A 23533-nucleotide genomic window follows, 5' to 3' on the forward strand; every position below is an offset into this window, starting at 1 on the left:
ATTAAGCAGTGCTGACGCGAGTCCGTGTGTCTTAATTGAGAGAGAAGCAGCCAATGCAATTGGAAATGTGGGGCCTCATGGCTGTTTCACCGCGGACCTAGTGGGTCCAGGAAAGGGGATCATGGGTAATCATTTGTCTAGTGTAGTTTGCTAAAAATTCTTTGCATACCACCCACCTTGGCTGGTAATACGCACTCATTGCATAAGACTACAGAGGAGTGAGAGAAGCCATCTCCTTTAGCTGTCTACCTGTGTGTCAAGTAAAAACAAATCTGGATTCAGAAGAGAAACTTGTATTTCTGAGGACTGTTCTAAGGACAGAGAGAGGACATAAGAGACGAGGGAGGAGAACCATTGCAGTAGAACGGTCTGACCCCGAGGTTCCACAGGACACAAAAGCTTGGAAGAAAAAGCCTTTCTTTGACTGGGGGCATGAGCAAGGGTAGGAAAAAACCACTGCAGGCCAATGAGGTGACAGGTCTGTGGACCCAGATCAGAGCATGTCTTACCCCAGCATCAGGTATTCTGGGAGCGGCCTTGAGGCCTGTCCACTGTTAGAGGCTGAGCGGATGGTTCGGAATCCAGAAACTTGAAGGAAGGCACAAAGCTCAACCGATATTTGGTTAACAAGAATGTTTGTTGGTTTGTTTGATTGATCCATTGGGACAAAACAGTTCATCTGCTGATCATGTCTGAGGCAAAGAATGGGAATTCAGAGGATCTGTGCCTGGCTACCCCCCATGGCTTAGAGAAGGATGGTTGTGCAACAAATGGCTTCCAGGAACACAGCTGGCTGGAGGACGTCTTGCTGTTGTCCAGGAGCAAAGAGCTGCTGTAAAATCCAACACTGCCACCTGTACACGGGGCTGTTGTTTGACCTCTCAACACTATTTCCAGGGATGGAAGTAGCCAACATACTTCAGTGTATTTCCCTGTTCAGTGTCCACATAGTATTATTTCTTTAGAGATGCCAAACAGTGTGCGCTTGATGGCAGGTATGAAACCACCGAGCAATCAGGACATTATAAAACAGAGGCCCCATCCAATATAAAACAGAGCCCTAGATTTCTTTTCCTAAAATGTGGTATCAGCCCATCTCTGAAAATTTTCTTCTATAAAGCAACAGAGGGAGGGGGAGGGCAGGTGACCGAAATTTGTGGGAGGAAAGCAGAGCACTGTTCACAGAAGCTCTTATTTGAAAGTGCCAGGCATGGAAGTCTCCCAAGGACCCTGGGGACAGAGGACAGGATGTCCTATAGGGTGTCAGCTGGAGAGGACTGGTTGAGGTTCAGCTGGTTTTGAGAACAGGATTGTTCTAGGGATAAGCAGCCACTGTGTGAGTAGTCTGGGGAAAACATGACGGCCCAGCTCGTGTGCCAGGGGTAGACCTGCGCAGGCCACGGTGGAAAACCCACAGGCCTGCGGGGTCTCCCTCAGAATATCGTATTTCAATAAATACCTCTCTCTCACTGTTTTGATTTTTGCAGTTGAGTGCATTTTTCTCCACATTATAGACCTGAAGTACCAGCAGACTGTATCATCACATAGTACCTGGTGGCTATGCATAAATCCCAGTTTTCTTGAGGTGTCAGGCAGCTTTACTAGCCTGCCGTATAAGACTGGTTATACCACTGCCACCATAACTTTTCCTCATACACGAAATACTGGACTTCGCAAGGAAACAGCCCAGATGGTACAGGATGATGCAGAGAAGGGGTCCGTGCTCCACGTGCAATACAAAAGGCAACTGAAAGAAGCAGCTGGCACTCTGAAAAAAGTGGGACCCTCTTTCAAGAGCCCTCTGTGCCTAGGTCAACACTTCAAGGGAAATAATGAAGCATCAGAAATTGACCTCTGAGCTCTAGTCTTTCCTTTATGCTCTTCTTTAAACAAAGAATAATCCATAAACATTGACTTATTCCAAAATGAACAACCACAAAAGGTCAGAGCCTCTCTAGGTCAACTAGATAATTACTGGAAGTGTTTCTGCAGTTAAGCATTTCATGTATTGATCTGGTTTTAAAAGATTCATGCCTCTTGCATATGTCGCCAGGCATATTAATAATATATAATATTAATACTTGACTATGTGGTTCTCGGGATTCTGTTGTGTCTTTTCTTCCTCTGAGTTATTGAGTTGACTGGGCATGTAGTAAGTTCTTCGTCTCCGTCAAGTCTTTCCTACCTTGTTTCCCCCATTCTACTCTTGGCCTCGCTGCAGATGGTTCACCACCCAGCGGCCAGTGTGCTTCCGTTACATGTAAGGTCACACACATTACTTCCATGTTGAAACTCCAGCAATGGATCCTGGTTTTACTCAGAACAAAAGGTAACGCCCGTCCAGCCTTTACAAGGCCCTGTGTGATCTGCCCCCACCTTCTCTGCTCCAGCCACACTTGTACACCTGGCACTTCACATGGGGCATTAGCCATTTCCTCTTCGTGGAAGGCTCCTGCTGGCAATGTCCACCTTACTCACTGTCTCCTCGGAGTTTGCTCACATGGCAATGTTTCTTAACCAATTCTATTATTTTATTATCTTGTCTATCTTGCTCAGTTAGAAAGCAAGTTCTGTGATGTCAGAGATCGTGGGTTTGCACACTGATATATTCCATGTGTCTAGAACAGTGCCTGCACCAGAGTGTGCATTCTTAAATATCTGTGGAATGAAAGAATGAAAATAAATGAATGATTGAATGAAAATTTCCACTTACCACTTACCTGAGTGTTGCTATAAATTTATTTAAAAATTATGATTCCAATAAATAAATAAATAAATAAAAGGTATGATTCCAACTTAATCTTTTATATTTTTAAACTCTGAAAATTTAGGCAAATATTTTTTTTGTGGGGGGGACTTGAGTGGCACAGTTGGTTAAGCTTCTGACTGTTGGTTTCAGCTCAGGTCGTGGTCTCAAGGTGGTGAGATCAAGCCCTGAGTCGGGCTCCGTGCTTAGCACGGAGTCTGCTTGAGGTTCGCCCACTCTCTGCTCTCTGTCCCTCCCCCTTTCTCCTTTTCTCTCTCTCTCTCTCTCTCTCTCTCTCTCTCTTTCAAATAAAGAAATATTTTTTTTAAAAAAGATTTTTTTAAGAAGTTGGGGAAGAGGAAATAGGAAGCTGAAGAGTTTTTAAAAATATGACTATACGGTTTTCTTATGCCCATTATAGGAAATTCAAGTAATATAATATCAAGAGCAAAGTTTTCATGAACTTTTTTCTGGCACACTCAAAATCACACCACCCGGACCTAAACATTAGTAACACTATATAAATATTGTTGCAAACATCTCCCTTGATATAGGGAGAAATGCACAATACAGATATTACACATAAACAACGTTCTCTCTGTATACGTATGTGTCTGTATAGTAGTGTGCAAATAATTTGTTCTTAATGAATTTATATGTAGTAAATTCTCAGGACACTTGGTTCCAAACCATATGTATGAATTGGTTTGACGTACTAATAATTTAAAGCAAAACATAAACATAAAGGCAATTTAAGCATCGGTACTAATTTATATGAGGCAGTTCAAAGTAAGGGATTAGAAAGCCATATTTAAAAAAAAAAAAAAATCGTGAGCTCGGGAACCTTTAGGAAGCACCAGTGTAACCATGTACATTTGAAGAGCAAGGCTAAAGAGCCAAAAATGTTCCCGTTTTAAAAAGTTCAAATTTAATTTAACATATATTTATCTTAGAAAAGATAAGGAAGGCATTTACGTTTGGATACCTTTTTCTTTATCATAAGAGATATTTCATTTTGGAAGATCTCTTAATTTTTAAGAGAAAAGAATTAATTCAGGGAGGAGACACTGCTACATGTTTTAAATGACATAACACATTTTTAGATTTCATTAGTTTATGATTCCCTGACATGATAGAAGAATTAATACAGCTATATTTCATTCCACATTTGAAGTCTTAGTCATGCATGATTCTGCAATATTCCGAGAAATACAGAAAAAAAAAAAACACAAGCTCAATAGACAGGTTTCTGCATTGTAGGGAAACGTAGTTTATGCACATATAAACAATTTCCTTGGAACATGCTTAATCAATGTGTAAATGCACCGCAGCAGTCATAAATTATTAAAATCCGGTCCTGGGACAGATAGCCACCTTTTGCCATATATTTAACAGTGTGCTCGTATTTGGTTTTTGATTTGTGAACTGATATTACTGGTGAGAAATCTGCTTTCTTTACGATTCCACAATATCATTAAATGTCTTGAATGAATTAGAGGCTGGGGAGGAGTTTATTAATGCAAACATTTAAGCCAAATTAATAATAAGCATAATCATCTTTAATGGAGCAGCAACTGTGTTCTCAAAACTGTGCAGAGATTTGACAACAAGCATTAGTACATTTATTGCACACAATCATCCTTCGTGGCAGATGGTTTCCTCATTTTGTGGTTAAGGAGACTGAGCCTTTGGTGGCTTCTTACTGGTCTCAGATTTTGCATTTCATAAGTAAAGGAGTGGAAAGCTGAAGCCAAACATCTGTGTTCTTTACCACAATCATTCATGCCTGTACCAACTGAACTGTCAAGAGTGTAATGGGGTTTGATTCCCAGGCCTTTCTTTTCTTTCTTTCTTTATTTATTTATTTATTTCTCTCTTTCTTTTTTTTTCTTTTCTTTTCTTTTCTTTTTCTTCTTTTCTTCTTTCTTTTCTTTTCTTTTCTTTTCTTTTTTTTTTGTTGTTAAGGGAGCATAAGTCTCTCAGAAAAAGAATCCTAAAACACGAACAGAACACTGTTCCGCATTCTTGTCTCCTCCTGCAGCCATTCTCTTCAGGTTCTGGCAAAAATGCATTCTTCTTTTCTTCATTCTTCAGCAAAGATCTCATCAGAAAAGACACTGTCAGGCACACAGACCCATGGGTGTGAGCTGGTGAGAAAAGGAAGAGAATGAATAGTACTTTAATGAGAGGGACTTTGACTCTGCTGGTCCATATCCACTTAAAAGCAAACAGACAAAACAACTAAAAAGAAAATAAGAGCAAACAGAGCCCTTCACTACCATTGGTCGTGTCCCCCAGTGTGCGCACCACACACCTGCGCCCAATGGCACCACCACTTCCCAAGGCTCAGTATCAGTGCTGCTCTTCTGACAAGGGCCAAGCACCCACCAGCCCCTTACAGCAACACTTTTTTAAAAGAGCAGAAAGCAGGTCAGTTTTGGCCTCTGAAGTAAAAGCTATTTCCAAGGACATTAGATGACATTGTGCCTCCTGCCTCCCACCCCTTGGAAAGGGCCTCACAAGGGGGACTCCAAATGGAGCGTCCAATCTATAGATGGATTTTAAAATACTTGCCATGCAGAGTTATTAAAATCAATTCATTTACATTTGAATGTCTATAAATATTTAATAATATACATTCTGATGTTAATCTACATATAGATATAAACTTAATATAAAGTTTTTAATAAGGAAAAGACATTAAGGAAATTGTCATTTGTGGCAATAGAGACCACAGACACTTAACATGGGAATAACTTGTAGTTCCAATTAAAATCAAATCATGCAATCAGAAGAAAAAAAGTATTTTCCAGAAAATTACCTATAGGTTAACATTGTTTCTGTCTTTTCTATTGAATAGCATTGATTCTATGCCGAAAGATAGGTCTTTTAGTTGTTTGTATTCAACCAAATAGCTTCTGAGATTTGCATGCGATGTTTCTCTTAACCTGGTAAACCTGCCATTGCAAACCACCTCTGCATTCTCTCATTGCTGTCAAGCTCTAAGAGTCTTTATACCCTCAGGGAAACAAGTATCCTAGTCCTGGACCTTGATGTACAGCTATGTGCCATGTCTCGCAGAATCTGGTGGAATGTTGAATTTATAACATCAACCATGTGAACTCAAGAGTTCTTAAGACCCGTGGCTCCTGTAAATTGCACCATTTATACAATATACTTGGCAGTTCCCATGAGACATGTAAAGCTCAAATGGTATCATAAATTCAAAAAGTCTAGATTCAAACAGGACATGGTTGATGACCTCTTTCTACCTTATTCAGTTTCTAGCATCATCGGAAATTAAATGCTGAAAAACTATAGAGAATTTTTTTCAAGTGTTCATAGTAAACATTAGCAAAAACCAGGCTGTCATCATTTTTCATTTACTAAATGTCATTTCAAGTTGAGAGTGATTTTTCCCCCAGGAAGCCTGTCAGAATGTCATGTTTGTACTTTGTTTGATTTATAGGATTCTGGATCGCTATGTTCAGGAGCAAATCCCTGGTGCCAAGGTGGTGGTGGAGTCCATTGGTGCTCGCAGGCATGGGGATGCCTTTTCTCTAGAAGATTACACCAAATGTGACCTGACTGTCTACGCAATCGACCCCCAAACCAACAGAGCCATCGACAGAAATGAGCTTTTTAAGTAAGTTGTTTTATGGTCTCTAACAGCTTTCTGGTGACAATATCACCTATAGATGATCTTGATCTTTAAGTTTAAAACCCACCAAATTGTTGTTGAAAGTGAAGTGTGAGCAGGAAAACCAGAGATAGCACCCAGGGTCCTCATGCCTACAGGTTTTCAGGCCCAGGTATGGGCGAGAGTGACTTTGGAGGTCAGAAGGTCCATTATGAGCAAGATGCAGTCCCTAGAGAGGCCTCACACCATAGAGATGACCTCTACTCCTGCTCCCACACCCCAGCCATCAGAAGGGGGAAAGCACTGAATCCTTCTGCAAGTGGCAGTTTGCCCGTGACAGTGTCGGTAGGCATGAATTTTAAGAATAAATCTAGATTCTTGCTTCTAGGTTTTATTGAATCAGCAAAAATTAGTATCTTTGTCTCCCGTGACTTGGCAGTGGGAGTCACCTTCCACCTCAGTCTGTACCTTCCATCTATTTATTTCATTTCTGGCGAATTTGTATAATTGAGTCACAAATCCTAAAAATAAAGAAAATGCAGAATTCTAAGCAAAACGCTGCTATTTATTCTCTCTCTCACAAATTATTTAGAACACTTAGAGCGCTTTGTTGTTGTTAGTTTCAGCTTTGCTCTGCTGACACCTAGTGTCCACCAGACTTTTGGACTGCAATTCTTATTTAAATTGAAATACATTTTTACTTAAACAGTATATATTGATATATAAATGTATGTATATATTCTAAATATTTATTGGTATTGGTGCATATAGATGTACCTGAATCCATAATTTCAGATGTTAGTTTTTCTTGGTCTATATATATATATATACACACTAAAGAGCACATATTCTAATTTAAATATATTTCCATATGTGGCCGCATTTACGTATTTAGCAAATATCTATCTACCCTTTTATTTATTAAAACACATACATTCTGGGCAGCCCGGGTGGCTCAGCGGTTTAGCGCCGCCTTTAGCCCAGGGCATGATCCTGGAGACCTTGGATTGAGTCCCACGTCAGGCTCCCTGCATGGGGCTTGCTTCTGTCTCTGCATCTCTCTCTCTCATGAATAAATAAATAAAATCTTTAAAAAGAAAAAAAAAACACACACATTCTGAATTCAGTCTGTTCTGTTCTGAATTTAAAGCTGTTCTTCAACAAAATTTCACTGCTGCTATTTTAGCAACAATGAAATAGTGATTTAATAGCAATTTAACTATAAAAGAGCCATACTTATTAAGTATGTTATTCATCAACTTAAATTTAATAGACATTTGGCCCATAGGCAAATAGTATGTTAATCACAGTGGAAAGTAGAGATGACGGAGTAGTGACTTCCTCTCAAATTCTACAACCAACCTCCAAATGAAGTAGCATTTTAGATCTACCAAGCCAACTTTTGTATATTGTATTAATTTTACAATCATTTAGAAACTACATATATTCTATTGAACTGTCATTAACATTTATTTTAAACACAAGGTGTATTTTTACAAACATTGGTCTTATTTTTAAATATGATGTTAGGTTGTTTGAATGTAGGGTGTTTTTCCTACCTATAAAAACATCAGTTTTCTTTAGGCTGTTAACGTAGCTTTAAAGAGAATTGCACATGTAAACATTTTAGAGGGAAACAGTTGGGAAACCAAAGCCAGTTAGTTTTCAACTGACATAGGAAGTACAAGATGAACATCGTTCATTCTAAACAAGTTTTCCTGGGACGCCTGGGTGGTTCAGTGGTTGAGCATCTGCCCTTGGCTCAGGGCGTGATCCTAGGGTTCTGGGATCGAGTCCCACATCGGGCTCCCTGTAGGGAGCCTGTTTCTCCCTCTGCCTCTCTCTGTGTCTTTCATGAATGAATAAATAAAATCTTTAAAAAAATAAAATAAACAAGTTTTCCCAAACCTAGATTATACTGTAAAGAGTATGGATAGAAATTCAGTTGAATAACTATTATAGCCAGGAAAGAAGGGAAAAATAGAAAATAACTATAAGTCAAAATTTTCTGTATTGATGAGAGGATGGAACGACCATGAAGTATTAAAGCTTTCCCTTAGCAGCTTGAACTAATAGCTGAAAGACACTAATAATGTCTCTAATAATGTCTACTATATTATTAAGTATTAATTAATATAATAATCTAAACCCTAGAATAGTTCCTTGAAACATTCCATAATGAATTTATATAGATATATTTCATAATCCAGTGCTCATAATGCACCGATATTATCTCTCCTGTAGTTATGAAAACTATTAGTTTTTAACACTGAACAAATATACTAGAACATTAAGATGATCCCTTAATGCCCAAACCAATGGAAATAGGATTATTCTCTCAACTTCCCTTGATCCTAAAACCTAAGCTTCTGAGATGTTGGAATTCTCTGGCCAAAGAATTAGGAACAAACAAACAACAACATATTCTCCCCAAAGAGTTCACTTTGACTTTTAAAAATCGATGTAACTATTTCAAAATGTTACTTTAAAGTTTATAAATGCCTGCAAAGACTAGAATCACTAAAATGACATTACTTATTTTGTTTTGTAAGGTTATGAGTATTTTGATATTTGTTATCTTCGGTTATCTGAATCACTTCGATTTTTTGCAGTAAATATAAGTTACTGTTATCCTGCTTTCATCCTACTTGTGGTTCTTCGAGTTTCTTGAATCTGCATTTTGGTTTAGGTTTTTTTTTTTTAACATTGTTCCCATTTCTGGAATATCCTTAGACCGTATCTTTTCAAATATTTCTTGGAACTATATGAGAACTATATTCTCTTTCTTCTCATTCTGGAACTCTAATTAAAATTCTTTTTTCTCCAAGTTTCTGGATGCTTCCTATCCTCGTCCTCCTCCTCTTCTCGCCCTCTTCTCTCTTTGTGCTTTACCTCAGATAATTGCTGTTGCCTTGGTTTCAAGTTCATGGATTTATCTGTTAGCCTGTTGATGTGCTCATTAAAGGAACTCTTCATCTTTCTCTCTTTTTTAAAACAAAGTCTTCCATTTCCATTTGGTTCTTCTTACTCTTTCTTCCACTTTATTGAACTTCCCATCACTTCAAGCATGTTTGTTGCTTTCTGCTGGCTTCTGTGAAGTACTAAGCGGAGCTGTATCAAAGTCTGTCTGATGTCCCAGCATCTGGGCTGTGTCTTGTCTGGCTTCACTGCTCTATCTCTTCGCAGGCCCTGGGAGCCTGTGCCACTTGGGGCCTCTCTGGATCCTCCTACCCCTCTCTTCAGGGCAGACTCTCTCCCTTACTGCTTGGTTCCCCTCTCAGGGTGGAGAGGCACCAAGGTGGGTATTTGCTTACACCTTGTCCCCAGAAGCAGAAGAGTGGGTTTAGCCTGACCCCTAGGGCTTGGGATCCTTCCTCCCCCCTCCTTCTGTGCCTTAAGGCCCTTGCTCTGTAGGAGATACAGGATGGGAGAAGTGCAGGGTACCCCAGCCAGAGCTGCTTGCTCCCTATAACCATGCACTAGAAGGGGATGCCTCTTCTGTCTCCGGCCTTGTTTCTAGATTACCTTATGGAGGTCCTTGGAAAACAGTTTGCAAGGGAGTACAATGCCAGCCCCTCTTGTGTGCGTGGGTCTCTTATGCTAATGTTAAATGTTGGTGCATATTTATCTTCTAAATATTTATGAAAATTTTAGCTCACTTCCAGGCACCAGGGTGGCTCAGTCTGTTGAGCATCTGCCTTCTGCTCAGGTCATGATCTCAGGATCCTAGGATCCAGCCCCACATCAGGCTCCCTGCTCAGCAGAGAGTCTGCTTCTTCCTCTGTGTGTCTAGTACCCCACTTGTGTTTTCTTTCTCTCTCTCTCTCTCTCTCTGTCTCTCTAATGAATGAATAAAATCCTTTAAAAAAATTACCTCATTTCTTTTTTTTTTGTTTTGTTTTGTTTTTGGCAGCCACCTTTACCTTGTTCTGTGAAACGTGAAACAATGCATGGTCTCCTCTCCCTGTGGAGGAAACTCAAGGTTTAGAATTTGGCATTTTATGTGCAAAAAAAAGTTATTTTATGATTATCTATCTGACTTTTTTGTCATCAGCATGGGAGCCACAGGCTCTTATGGCTTTCTGTACCCTCAACAGAAACAGACAATATTACTTTAAAATAGAACTTAACTAAATATTTGTTTAAAAAAGCAAAGACAGGGGATCCCTGGGTGGCGCAGCGGTTTGGCGCCTGCCTTTGGCCCAGGGCGTGATCCTGGAGACCCGGGATCGAATCCCACGTCGGGCTCCGGGTGCATGGAGCCTGCTTCTCCCTCTGCCTGTGTCTCTGCCTCTCTCTCTCTCTCTGTGACTATCATAAATAAATAAAAATTTAAAAAAATAAAAATAAAAAATAAAAAAGCAAAGACAGTTTTAGCTCATGCACTTTTTTGTACATTCAGCCTGTTTAACATTGTCTGTCCAGAAGGCAAATGAGAAATGGAGAAGGTAGGAAAATCCTGGATACTCTACAAACTGCATTTATAATACAGTGTATAAGAACACATTTATAGGGATCCCTGGGTGGCACAGCGGTTTGGCGCCTGCCTTTGGCCCGGGGCGCGATCCTAGAGACTCAGGATCGAATCCCACGTCGGGCTCCCAGTGCATGGAGCCTGCTTCTCCCTCTGCCTGTGTCTCTGCCTCTCTCTCTCTCTGTGACTATCATAAATAAATTAAAAAATTAAAAAAAAAAGAACACATTTATACTTTAAAATAGAATCTGAATACCAAGTTCTTATAAAGCTTCTTTCAAATTCCCAAGATCCACGTGGAAGCTAGCTCTGTCCCCAAATCAGAGAAAGTATAAAACAAAAGCCTAAAGGTCTGAGGCCACGTTTTCCACCTTGGGGTGGAAAACCTCCAAACTTGCCTGAAATTCAGAGAAAACATCTGAAAAACAAATGGACAGTATAAAGTATATGCATAACCGCAGAGCACATTAAGGAAAAGAAAAAAAAAAGATACAAATTAAGAGATCAAAATAAATTTAAAAGACAATGAAGATACAACCTGACAATTGTCGGGTGTCTCTGAGGTAAAACACTGTAGTCCTTATCACAGAAACATAAACCAAAAATGTAATGAAAAGATTCCATTACTTTCCCAGACAAAATCAATGAAAATGTCGTCATGTGTCATTGAAAAGTATCTGAATATGTTTTAATACCATTGAAACACAAAAGTGACTCAATTATAAAGAAACAAAAAAATCAGATAAGCCTTAGGCCTCCCATATCCACGATAAAATGGTAAAAGGTGACAGGAGTCAGAGCCACAGTTTTGTTTTTGTTTTTTTTTTTTAAGGAAACCTGTTATGTCTTAGGAATTTTTACCTTTGCAAACTTTTCTGTGTGGAGAAAGCAAAAAGAAGGATATTCTAGAGTAGGTATGGGTTCAAAGCAATCAACTCTTCCAGGAAACAGTGACGACATTTACCTAAGTTGAGAATAAACCAAAATAAATATCAAAATAACGGAGTTCTCGTAGTGTAACAAGACTAACAAATCTTCCCCCGGGTGGGAAGATGTCAAATGCAAGAATCCTGTCGATGTGTGGTTCGTCTAGAGGATTCCGCAGGCTTTGGGTGGATTCTTTCTCCCAAACTAACGATCTTCCTCTACTTCAGATTCTTCCCAGTTTCTAATAGTGTGTTCTTGCAACATAACCTCTTAATCTGTACTTTATCTGGAACTTCTTACTCTATCTGATAAACAATTCAAACAAAATGTTGTACCATTCAATTCTAGCACTTGGAAACAACAGTTAAATCTTTATTATATTTTTTAACATGCCTAAAAATAACTTAGGAAGTTGCTATAAAAGTTTACTTTATATCTACAAAATAATATTTGTAAAAAATAAGAAATAGGACAAAAATCTTGTCTTACATTATCATATGAAAACTTGAGTAAAAACATGTGCTCCCCCTCAAACTAAAATTCAGCCATTGGGTCTCTCTCTCTCTCTCTCTCTCTCTCTCTCTTTTTTTTTTTTCCTCCATTGGGTCTCTTACATGCAATGTCGAATAGACAAGCTGCTGGAATTCGTATCTGGTATCTGTTATCTCTTTAATTTTTCTATGAGGAAGCTAGACACCCTGTGCAGTGGATAGAAAGTCAACGTGATCAGTCAGAAAATTAAAATTTTAGATGTCAAAAGGGATAAAATAGACTGTAAGATACATGAGCGAGGCGCTCTTTATTATCATAGGATGGTGAAATTTGGGGCCATTTAAAAATTTTCTCTTCCCCATTTCTTTGTGTTTTTCACATTTTCAATATAAGTGTGGTGATTTATATTATGCAATAGATTTCTAAAATAATAGTTACGTGTAACAAAATCATTCAGTCCAATAAAATTAAATAACAGTTATTCCTTAATTATCCCCTCTATCCCAGTATAATGCCCGTAATGTAGGAACTACGTTATTTAGGGGAAGGGCTTGCAAGAACTGTTTGGTTAAATTGCCTAATTCCTGTCCTCCTGACTGATTTGCTATCTGTGTCATTTATACTGTCTTCTCTTTCTAGGCAGGAAACACCTTTTACTTTGTTCACCTTTTGCCCATAAAATGTCATTTTGGTTTGGGATCTCAGAGCATCCACATATAAGACAAATGGAGACTTTTGAGCCTAATGGCTGGGTCGGTGTCTCAGATTTGTGACCCTAACTGTGTAGCTTTATGGCCTGCAGCAAACTAGCATTATAATGTTCTGTACTGCAGGATTATTCTGGGGACCCAAGCAGACAAAATGCACGATATAATTTTCAACTATGCTATATGTAATTTAGAATACTTATTCACCCAAATAACTTAATAATGTAAGTGATTTCAACATAGTGATATTAAGTTTGATGATGTTGATAATTACTTTTTTCAAGTCTGTGAGCATATTTAGGTAAAAGTCGTTATTAATATCTTTGATACGTGTATATAGGTGGCTGTTTGTTGCTTTTTATTGCTCTTGCTTTTTATATATTTTTATATATTCATAAGACTGACTCAGCTTGTATTTCAATTAAAAAAATATTAAAAGTTAAGACAAATTTATTTTTTTACATATTAAATATTTAATAAAATCATAACAAGATATTATAAAATTATCCTTTGAAATATTTTTCATATTTCACAAAAATATTTTTCAAGAAAATACTAAGATACTACAAAATTATCTTTAGAAACATTTTTTGTATGTTAACGTCACTGATTTGACTATTTATCCAACAATAAAGATTTTTGGATGGCAAACTGCTTGATATCAATAAAGACTTTCAGCCACATTACGGGGAAGGAGGACGCATTTTGGAGATCCGGACTCCAGAGGCAGTGACCAGCATTAAAAAGCGAGGAGAAAGTCTGGGCTACACAGAAGGGGCCTTGCTGGCGCTTGCCTTCATCATCATCCTCTGCTGTATTCCTGCCATTTTGGTCGTTCTGGTCAGCTACAGACAGTAAGTATTCTTCGATTGGAACATAGCCTCATCAAAAGGCCACCCCCAGTGACATGGTTTTGTAGTTGTAGGACAGAAATGGTGCGTATCTTTTGAGGACTGCTATATCCTCCTTGCATTAAATGGCCCTCCTTTAAGGGAAAATAAAACAAACTTCAAACATTTTCCACCAGTTACTCAACGTTCCCATTCTTCTGATCGGTTCTCATCTGATGGGACCATCATGTAAGCTCTTGTGGCCAGGTTCATGCTCTTCATCAGGTTTGGAGCCTCAGGAAAAAAAGTAATAAGGATCTTAGGGAAGCGTCATCTGCAGGGGAATGCCACATGCAGATATGCCCTGTCTAGAGGATGGTGTGCAACCTAAGTACACTGTCATGACAGCATTTTATCCGGGCTGTTAAATTTGCATCTGTGTAAATGATCGGTGTTGGTAAAATCATTTAAAAATCGTAGTATGCCATCTGTGATTTTCCATGAGGTTTCTTCCTTCCTGGATAGTCCTACTAGGACCTATGTTGTAACATAGGACAGGATATCCTGGCTGTGAAGGCCTTACATTTTCGTTGTTCCTACAGGCCAGTACCTCCACTTAAAATATCGATATTTGTCTTACGTAGATCCTTCAAAGTAGTTAAGTAACCATAGCTAATTTTAGCATGTGTATTTGAAGGAATTTCATTGCTATTCTCTATTTGACACTAGGTGTGGGGAACCTGGGGATCCTTTATGTTAGAGGTCTAGGCATTTAAAATATATCCCAATTGATCATGATTGGTGAAAACAGTTGTGGAATCAGTTCAGAAGAGAGGTTAGCCCTAAGGGTGCCGTAGAATGCAAATAAATAACAGGCAGTGATTGTAAATAATACAAATTACTTGACAGAACAGAGAGTAAGAAATGATCATAGAACTGTCCCTCTCATTTGAAACTCCCACAAGGAAAGCACTGAAATAGCACTTATGTATTCTTAAACTGTTCTTTGTTCTCTAACACAGAATTTTCTTTGGAATTCAACAAGGCAAGGAATTTGAACCTAAACATTGAACAGTATGAAGATGCGATAGGAATATTTTTCATCATAAAAGCAATAGCAAAGTTGCAAATCCAACATTTAGTGTGATATATCTGAATCTGAAGTATCCATAACAAATTAATCGATACACCAATTCTAAAGCCTATGAACGAACCTAAGAGTGGGCAAATGCTTTTAAATTATTAAGCCATCAAGCCAGTATTAATTTTCATGTTAAAGATAATCTACACTACAGTTACTCTTGTTCATTGCCATACTTCTCAAAGCAATCCTGCTCACAACATCAGGGAGGAGACTTCTTATATTTGGCACACAATGCAGGGATCAAAATTAAAGCATCCGGGACGTTATACTCTCAGTGGTCTGAAATTTAACAAACCACTAAGGTGCTTAGCCTTTAAACATTTTGTAGATGGATTTAATTATTTTAAACAATTAAGTTCAGTAATCAGCTCAACAGTCAATGAATCCATTTTAGTTGCTGCTTTTTGTAGACTAACAGAAGGAAGCAAAATGAGTTTTGCCCTGCTCATGTTTCAAAGTAACATTCTAATACTTAAAAAATCTAACTTTCGTACTTTTATACTCTGCTTGTGAATTAGACCAGAATGGATGGCTATTCATTCATATTAACATTCGGTTGTGAAATTCATTGTACATGGAAAAGTAAGGGGCAGAAGTGAAAAAAAAAATGTGCCATGGATTCACCACACCAGGAGTGTCACCTTGCAATTCCAGTGTCTGGTTCAATCTTCAGGGTTTAATCTTCATCCGGACTTGCTGCCTGATTCACCCCTGTAACATCCTCCAGGCACAGGAAGCCAAGAAGCCAATTACTGAGATCAGATCATCCTCACTATTCCATTTTTCTATCAGAGTTCAAATTCATCTATCCATGTTTCCATCCAGGTTTTCTTCCTCCATTTAGTTCATTTCTTTGTCTCCCTGTAATGAGTGTTTTCACAGCTTGTGTGGTGTTGACAGCCATAATAAGGTGCTCCCTCATTCTTATTTTCTGAATTGAAATACTTGGTTTCCCTAGTGTGTCATTAAGAGTTTAACCAGTAAATTATTCATAATTTAGACTATATCAGATGCTAAAATATTTTGAATGCAGTCCTTCTAATGTAGCTTTCTCTCTTTTTTCTTACTCATTGCTTTTCGAAAACAGGTTTAAAGTGTAAGTATAATTAACATCTTGTATATGATTTTATATACTATGAAAAGAAAAATACCAGATACTACTGATAAAGCAGCCAGCCTGCCCACGACCGAGACCTATTTGTCTGTCTTCTATTTTCAGGGTGTGTATAGTTTTTAGTTCAAATTCCCTTGTGCTTTTTAGATATATGGATTCGAGCTGGTTTCTCACTCTGGGATGCAAGGGAAGAAATGTGAAAAAGACAGTTTGCTCTGATAGTTTGCACACTTTGAGATCTTTGTTTTGAAGAAGGAAGGAGCTAAACGGCTGGTGTCCAGGATATTCAGAAAGAGCAGGGAGGCTCCCGGGCAAGAATCACAGTTGTCCTGGCTATCCAAAGAAACAAAACCCAGCTGCATCTCTCCACTTTAGGACAGAAACCCTCCGTAAACTGCAGAGCCCCTCCAAAGTCATGTCAAAAATGTTCCAAATCATTTTAAATGAAATAGCTTTCTTTAAACAGATGGAAGAGGAATGATAAAGAAAAATTGTGTATCTTCAACATCAGGCATCTGCAGCATGCCTCCCACTAGGGAAGAGATCCCATCAATAACCACCAGTCATCCATCCCATTTTTATAGATAGTTTGCCCCCTACCTCTACTATGACTAGTTCACTTAGCTTGCAGATATTTCTATGAGTTCTACCTATTATTTTAGGGTAAATATTTTTTAAAAAGATCTGAAGGGGATGGGGGTACACCAGAAGGATACTCTGCGTGGACGCCTCTGTAATTTTACCAATTTCTAAGTCCGAATATTCGTGTTCACGGTGTGTTTGGTGGGTTCCTATGCTAACTGGCCAGCGTATAATTTCTAAAATGAGTTTTCCAAAACATCCTTGCCTTATCAAAGCCGCCAAGCTGAGTGCACCAAGACCGCGCGCATCCAGTCGGCCTTGCCTGCGGCCAAGCCCGCCGCGCCCGCCCCTGCACCTGTGGCCGCGCCCCCGCCGCCCCCGCCGCCCCCCGGGGCGCACCTGTACGAGGAGCTGGGGGACAGCACCATGTAAGTACCCTGCAGCCGCTGACGCACAGGTGTGCAGGTGTGTGTGCAGGATGCTAGGGGGTGAGTATGTCATTGCCACCTGATGCGGGAATGCACGCTAATTACGACTTGTTTCTTGAAAAAAAGAGAGACTCACAAAACTGTTAAGATGAGAACCTAAGGAAAAGTTGCATTGGAAATAACCAAAACAAAAAACAAAAACAAAAAAAGAAAATAACCAAAAATAAATAAATAAATAAATAAATAAATAAATAAATAACCAAAACATGAGAGAAAAAAAAAAAACAACATTAAAAACTGAATAAAAGAAAAGAAGTACTCCAATGGAGGTGACATTTGCAGATGAAGAGCTTTAATCTGCAAACCTTCACAATCAGGCAGGTTATAGTCTTTTCTCCCAAATTAAAAACACATTCAGAAAAAAAAAAAAAAAAAAAAAACACATTCAGGAGAAAGATTTTTTTTTTCCTCATAGGAAATAAGGAAAAATAAGGCATAACCATAAACTAGTAATTCCTGATTTGGTATCAAAAGCCAACTCCTATTTGGTAGTTTAAAACCAATGTTGTAAAAAAAAATAATAATAAAAATAAAAATAAAAATAAAAATAAAAATAAAAAAAACAATGTTGTGATCTAAACTCATGCGCTTTTTAAAGATACTATCTTAGGATGGCATAAGGTAGAGTGATTAAAATCGGCATGAAAATCTGAAACCCAAATAAATAATTAAATAGTGAATATCCAACCACTTAAAGAATATGCTTTTCATTATATTCCTCTTAAAAGAGACTGCTGTCATAGCTTAATATTGCTCCCATGCTATTTGGAACCTCTAAGCAACGTTAAATCATACACATTTGGAAAACTTTTAAATTACCATGAAAAGACGTCACAGATGTTTCCATAACGATGCTACCCACGTAGCCTGATTCCTTTCGGACTTATTCAACTTGCCAATGTTTTAAACAGTTTTTGGACATGAAATGCAAAACAAACAAAGGACAGTATAAAATTTTGATTATTACTGAATTAAATTAAATCAAAGACATCTTTTATTAACTGGAATTTAGTGGAGTTGAAGGACGAAAAGACATTACTTACTGTGTTACAATTGTAGCATTTACTAGTAGGAATAAAGCAAGCCCCAAAAAATATGAAATTTACCTTTTCATGGGAAAACTGGTTTTAAACACACGTATCAGTATTATTTGCCATATTAATACTACCATACAAGGTGATGTTAAGAAGTTTTAAAAATGTCAAAACTCATTTTAATGTTGCATATCTTAACACTAACATTGAATTTAATGCTTGAGAGTTTAGTGTTTGACATTCTATTTTTAAAATGATATAATGCAAGATTCATGCTTTAAATATAGTTTTTGAATTTTTTGATGAATTGAAAATGATGGTCTTTTTTTGAATTACTGGTGAATGCAGGAATTGAGCCAATACGATTTGATTCTCTTCATATTAACCACTTCTCTCCAGCAAAAAATATTCAGAAGACAAAAAAGACTTATGTGGAAAGTTGTTTCATTTGAAATTAGTGAGGGATATATATTCATTTTTACTTAACAAAAGAAAGTATACCATCATCTGGAATCAATATAGTTTGATGTGATCATTTTCAAATAGCAACACTTAAGGACTACTTTTATTTGAAAAATTGTGGTAGACTTAGAGTATTTTGCAATTAATATGTATTCAATGAAGCATTTTGAGTTCTGCACATTTAAATATCTTTAACAAATGTTTAACGTATCTATTTAAAAACTTTATATACAGGGATTCTGAACATACGTTACTAGAAAATGGACTAACTCCAAATGAATTATTATCAAATTTAAAGAAAAAAAATCAAAGGTCATTTTGAAAAAAATCTTAATGATCTAATTCATAACTTCATACAGATTCAACAATCGCTCTGTGATAGTCATTATAGTACTCGTATATTTACTTTCTTGTAGGCAATTTGTATATCTTCTTTATAAATCATTGTGACTAATTTTTCAGTTAGGACATAGAAACAATTCTTAGAATCTCATTTAAAATACCTGTTTTGGGATTGAAATCAGCCATATATAATGAAAGTGAATTTTAGGTATGTATAGGAAATGGATAGTTGGCTATTTTATGTGATGAGACAACCAAATAAATGCCAGATGATTTTATCTAAAATATTATTACATATCATCCTTAGGAGTAAATACAAAGAAAATATAAAAACATGCATTTTCTTTTCTGGATATACATAGTAAATGTTTAAAGCAAGTTCCTGTTAGTATTTTCCTAATCACCTCAATTTAACTATAGTTCAAACTCTTCTTCTTCTTCTTCTTTTTTTTTTTTTTTCTGTCGCATGTTTTCTCTTTCCCACCTGTGGATACATAGGCATAAGTAAGTAAATAATATCATTCTAATACAAGGCATTAGAGAAAAAAGATACAAGAGAATAGATTAAGTTTTACTCTGAACATAGTAATCTTCGTCCTTTCCCATGTAGTCGTTTGCTTTTAAAAAGAAAGTTCTATCTTCCGTATCTCATTCCCTTTTGGTATCTTGGAAACCTGTACCTACCAAGAAGTGTATCGAAATTCTCACTTTTAATTTGTTAAAAGTATTTCAAGATATCTCTCAGTCAAAAGTGATGCGGTTCCATTATATACACAGTTCTTTCCAACAAAAAATTAAACCAAGAACAAATCCATTTCAAAAATTACCCAATAATGTGCCAAGTCCATTTTTAAAAAAATGACTTTGCTGTCTGTTTGATCAAAATTGTCTATCCTTCCCAAATTATCTAGATGGGCCTGATACCGCAAGTCCACCTGTGAGGAGTCTCCCTGCATAGTTTGTATCTTTGTGAACTGACACAATGACAACTTTGGCGTTATATGGCATTTTATTGCCTCCCCTGTCATTCTGATTTTTCAAAGTGGTCACTTAATTTTTATTCACAGTATTTCCTTTAATTTCATTCCTTCTGTGTTGGTAAATATTAAGTGTTACTCGGTTTGAGCTTGAGAGCAAAGTCTGATGAGAGACTAATCAAAACCAGCCAGCCTTCCTGGGGAAAGGTCCCGCTGCTTTCATTGGAGATACTTGCTTATGTCCCTTCACTTAGTAGATTTTATTTATTACTCTGGCCACCCTAACTCAGCATCAGTGTATGAGCAAATCCAGGGGTATCAAAATTACGTTATTTGAACATAAATCTTTTCATTATAGTCAGTCTTGACCAATATTTGATGCAGATCACATTCAAAATAAATACCAATAGCCCCTCTTCTTATTTGTAATGTTTATCACATTTTAAAACTGATTAAGCTTAAAACCGAAATAAAAGGAAATAATCTCAAGATTCTAGCATAAATTCAATTCCTCAATTGTGATTTTGACCTCTGTGAGAAATTCTCCCACCTGTCCTTGGAGACTTTGATTCTCTAATCTGGGAAATAGAAAACTCCTTTCTGTATTCTCTTGTAAGCTTTATCCTCAGATGGGAGTGTACTTTTAGCTCCAGGACAGAATTACTGAGATGAGAGATAATGGTACTGAATCAGATACAGCTAAGGATCCTTCTCCCCAAACAGTCAGCTCTGAGCATCCTCAACCAAAGCAAAGGATGGGAAACCATTAGCCAAAATGCTGGTTTGCAATTTGGAAAATCATGATTTCTACATAAGAGAACTATTACGTGCGGCCAGGGATACTTCGCTGTATCAAACTAACTGGAAAAAAAAAAAAAAAACAGTCTACAGATTGTTGCATTTTCTAAAAGAAAGAAAAAAAATGTCTCATGCTACGCACAGCTCTCAAGCTTTTCTTGCTCTGTGTTTCTGAGAACAGGGACATGAAAGTAATGTCTTGCTTCAGTAGATTAGTGTTATTTGGCCTTTTATATTTTGAAGTAGTAATGCGAACCATAAAGACACCTTTCTCATGAAAGCTATGTCACGACCTGTTTCCTTACATTTCATTATCTTCTTTTCTTTCAAGTCTTTTCCTTCTCTACCATTTCCAACAAAGCAGGGGAGATAAGTCAGTCTCAGAAGACAGGAAAAGTCCACACAGTGTGATGCCTTTTCCTTCCAGCACTATTGAGGCTCACAAGCAGGCTCATGTAGATGGATCCCTTAGGAACAACCAGCCCAAGTCAGCAAGGAAGTTCACACTGATGTCTGAGGAGGACGCCTTCAGTCTCCACAGTACTCTTTATAAGGAAGCTGTAGATCCAAGACCAACAAACTCCGACTTTTTACTAAGAACAGATTTTATAGACTCATTTTTGCCCAAAACACAAGCCAGGAGTAAGTCCCTGAGGGGCCCAAGGGAAATGTTTCAGAGGATATGGCATCAGCCAGTGTGCTTCCCTCAGAGACCAGTGTGGGAACTTCCCAGGAGGCCAGAAACCCTAGAGCTGGAGCCACGGAGGAGCCGCAGGCCGGAAGGTGGGAAGGAAAGCCCTGGAACCCCTCCAGACCAGAGAGGTAGTAGGAACCCCCTTCCTGCAGCTGGAGAATCCAGTGTGCCTGAGACAGGAGAAGCCAGGCAAGGCCAGCCCCTGCTCCCACGTGGAGCACAGCATGTGGAATCTCTGTCTTCAGACTCCTCATTTCTCTCTCCTTCGTCTCACTCCTCCTACTCCACTTTGACAACTGTTTCGAGAACTGCGGAACTCCAGGCAGAACCTGATGTCATCATCTCTCCCACGGACTGTTCTTTGGAACTTTCTCCTTCAATGCCCTGCATTTTAAATTCCCCGGTTTTTAGGAGAGAGATGCCCACATGTCTGCTGACAGTTGAAGCCGGAAGGAACATTTTCGAAATCCTTCCCAAACCACCAAACATCTCTCCTCCACCTGCCCCTCCTCCTCCTCCTCCTCCTCCTCCTCCTCCTCCTCCCCCTCTTGTCCTCACGCCTTTTGCTCTTTCCTGCCTTCCTCCTCCTCCACTTCCAATTCTCCCACTTTCCACCCCACCTTCTCCTCCCTCTTCTTCTCCATCACCTCTTCTACCTTCACTTCCCTCCCTCCCCCCACCATCCCCTCCTCTTCCTTCTCCTCTGTCCCCTCCGTCTTGGGCTCCATCCACTACGTGTGTCTGTGTACCAGTTGTGAAGCACACTGGCGGTGTGACACCTGCCGAGGACGTGGAGCCCTCTGTCGCACAGCTACCAGCATCCACGAGCGTGTGTGACACAGACCCCCAGAGACAACCAAAGGGCATCCTCAAACATATAAAAAACTTAGCAGACCTTGAAAAGTCCGTTGCTAACATGTACAGTCAAATAGAAAAAAATTTTCCAGCAACACACAGCTGGAAACTTGAGACAAGTTGCCCTCCAGAGAGAGAAAATGTGGACGTGACGTCTCAACAACCCCAGGGGAATTTGCATAGTTTTGCCGAGGAAACGGAGAACCAATCTCACAGTCAATCTACTTCACTGTAATGCTGCTTTTCCTATCTTAACTGGACAACTCTTCTGTTGACCAAAATTTTCGAGCGCAGGCAAATTCGAACATTAAAGAAGATTCCATTCTTTTACCCTAAACTCAGTGCAATGCTGTTTTTTTCCTCATTTTTTTACTTTTAAAGATTATTAACCTCATCATTTCTAACTCATATTATAGATTTACCTTAATTTTCTTAACTACGAAGTAGCATTATTTGTCTGCATTTATTTAAAAAGTAAGTAATTTCAATCTATTTTTCAATGGGAATATGTGGGCAAGAAGGTTAGATATTCAGCTTTAACCAATGGCTTCTTAGCATGTTAATACAGTAATGTCTACATTGATGTTTTGATCATAGTTTTATTTTACTGCTCCAGGGATAAAAAAAAAAGCAAACTGTTAAAGTAATCTAAAAAATGCTATTATAGGTTCTGTTCTTTCCTTGAAGCCTATGTATCTGGTAAGATTAAACATTCCCAAAGTAAAAATGTTATGTACCCGGAAATGTAGGATTTGACAGACATGATGATATTCCAAAATAAATCCCAGGTGCTATAAGATGTAGTCATCTGTTTTCTTACAAGAACATTCTTTACTCTGGCTTGCTTTTATCTTACTAGTATGCTTATACACTTGAAAAATCTTTTACTTTTTCAATTAACTGTCTTATTCTATTTCTCATTGTGCTTTCTCTTCCCTTCTTGATAATGAAAATAAATCTTGACTTGTTGGCTTTTGTAAGACATTTCGTTGTTCCCACAGATGTTTAAAGGGGTCTTCAGTTTTGCTTGACCACATTATGATGCTATCCTCTCATAATTATAATTTTATCAGGAGGTTCTTCAAAGAAAATATTTATCTCCAGTTTAATAAAGAAATTCTCATCAGTTTCATCAAAATGAGGTTAAATAAATGTCTACAAAGGCTTATCTAATATGAGTTACTTTATTATGTTATTGATGAAAATTATAAATATTTTTATGAAGTT

The 23533-nt window shown here is 38.0% G+C and overlaps 1 protein-coding gene across 5 annotated transcripts in view; it reads left to right on the forward strand.

Moving 5' to 3' along the window:
- The window catches only part of PCDH15 (protocadherin related 15), a 743522-nt gene that overhangs the window by 707439 nt on the left and 12550 nt on the right, over positions 1 to 23533 (forward strand). For 2 of the 5 annotated variants that reach the window (XM_041729523.1, XM_041729527.1), the window contains 6 exons: positions 6216 to 6392; positions 13622 to 13840; positions 16048 to 16056; positions 16932 to 17084; positions 19481 to 19486; positions 21089 to 22541. In XM_041729523.1, coding sequence (XP_041585457.1) covers positions 6216 to 6392; positions 13622 to 13840; positions 16048 to 16056; positions 16932 to 17084; positions 19481 to 19486; positions 21089 to 22541 — 2017 coding nt within the window. Of the gene's footprint in view, positions 1 to 6215; positions 6393 to 13621; positions 13841 to 16047; positions 16057 to 16931; positions 17085 to 19480; positions 19487 to 21088; positions 22542 to 23533 lie in introns of those variants that run through there. The other 3 variants (XM_041729528.1, XM_041729526.1, XM_041729524.1) reach the window with 3 other exon arrangements.

The sequence above is a fragment of the Vulpes lagopus genome, chromosome 14 (genome assembly GCF_018345385.1).
Source record: "Vulpes lagopus strain Blue_001 chromosome 14, ASM1834538v1, whole genome shotgun sequence".
NCBI lineage: Eukaryota > Metazoa > Chordata > Mammalia > Carnivora > Canidae > Vulpes > Vulpes lagopus.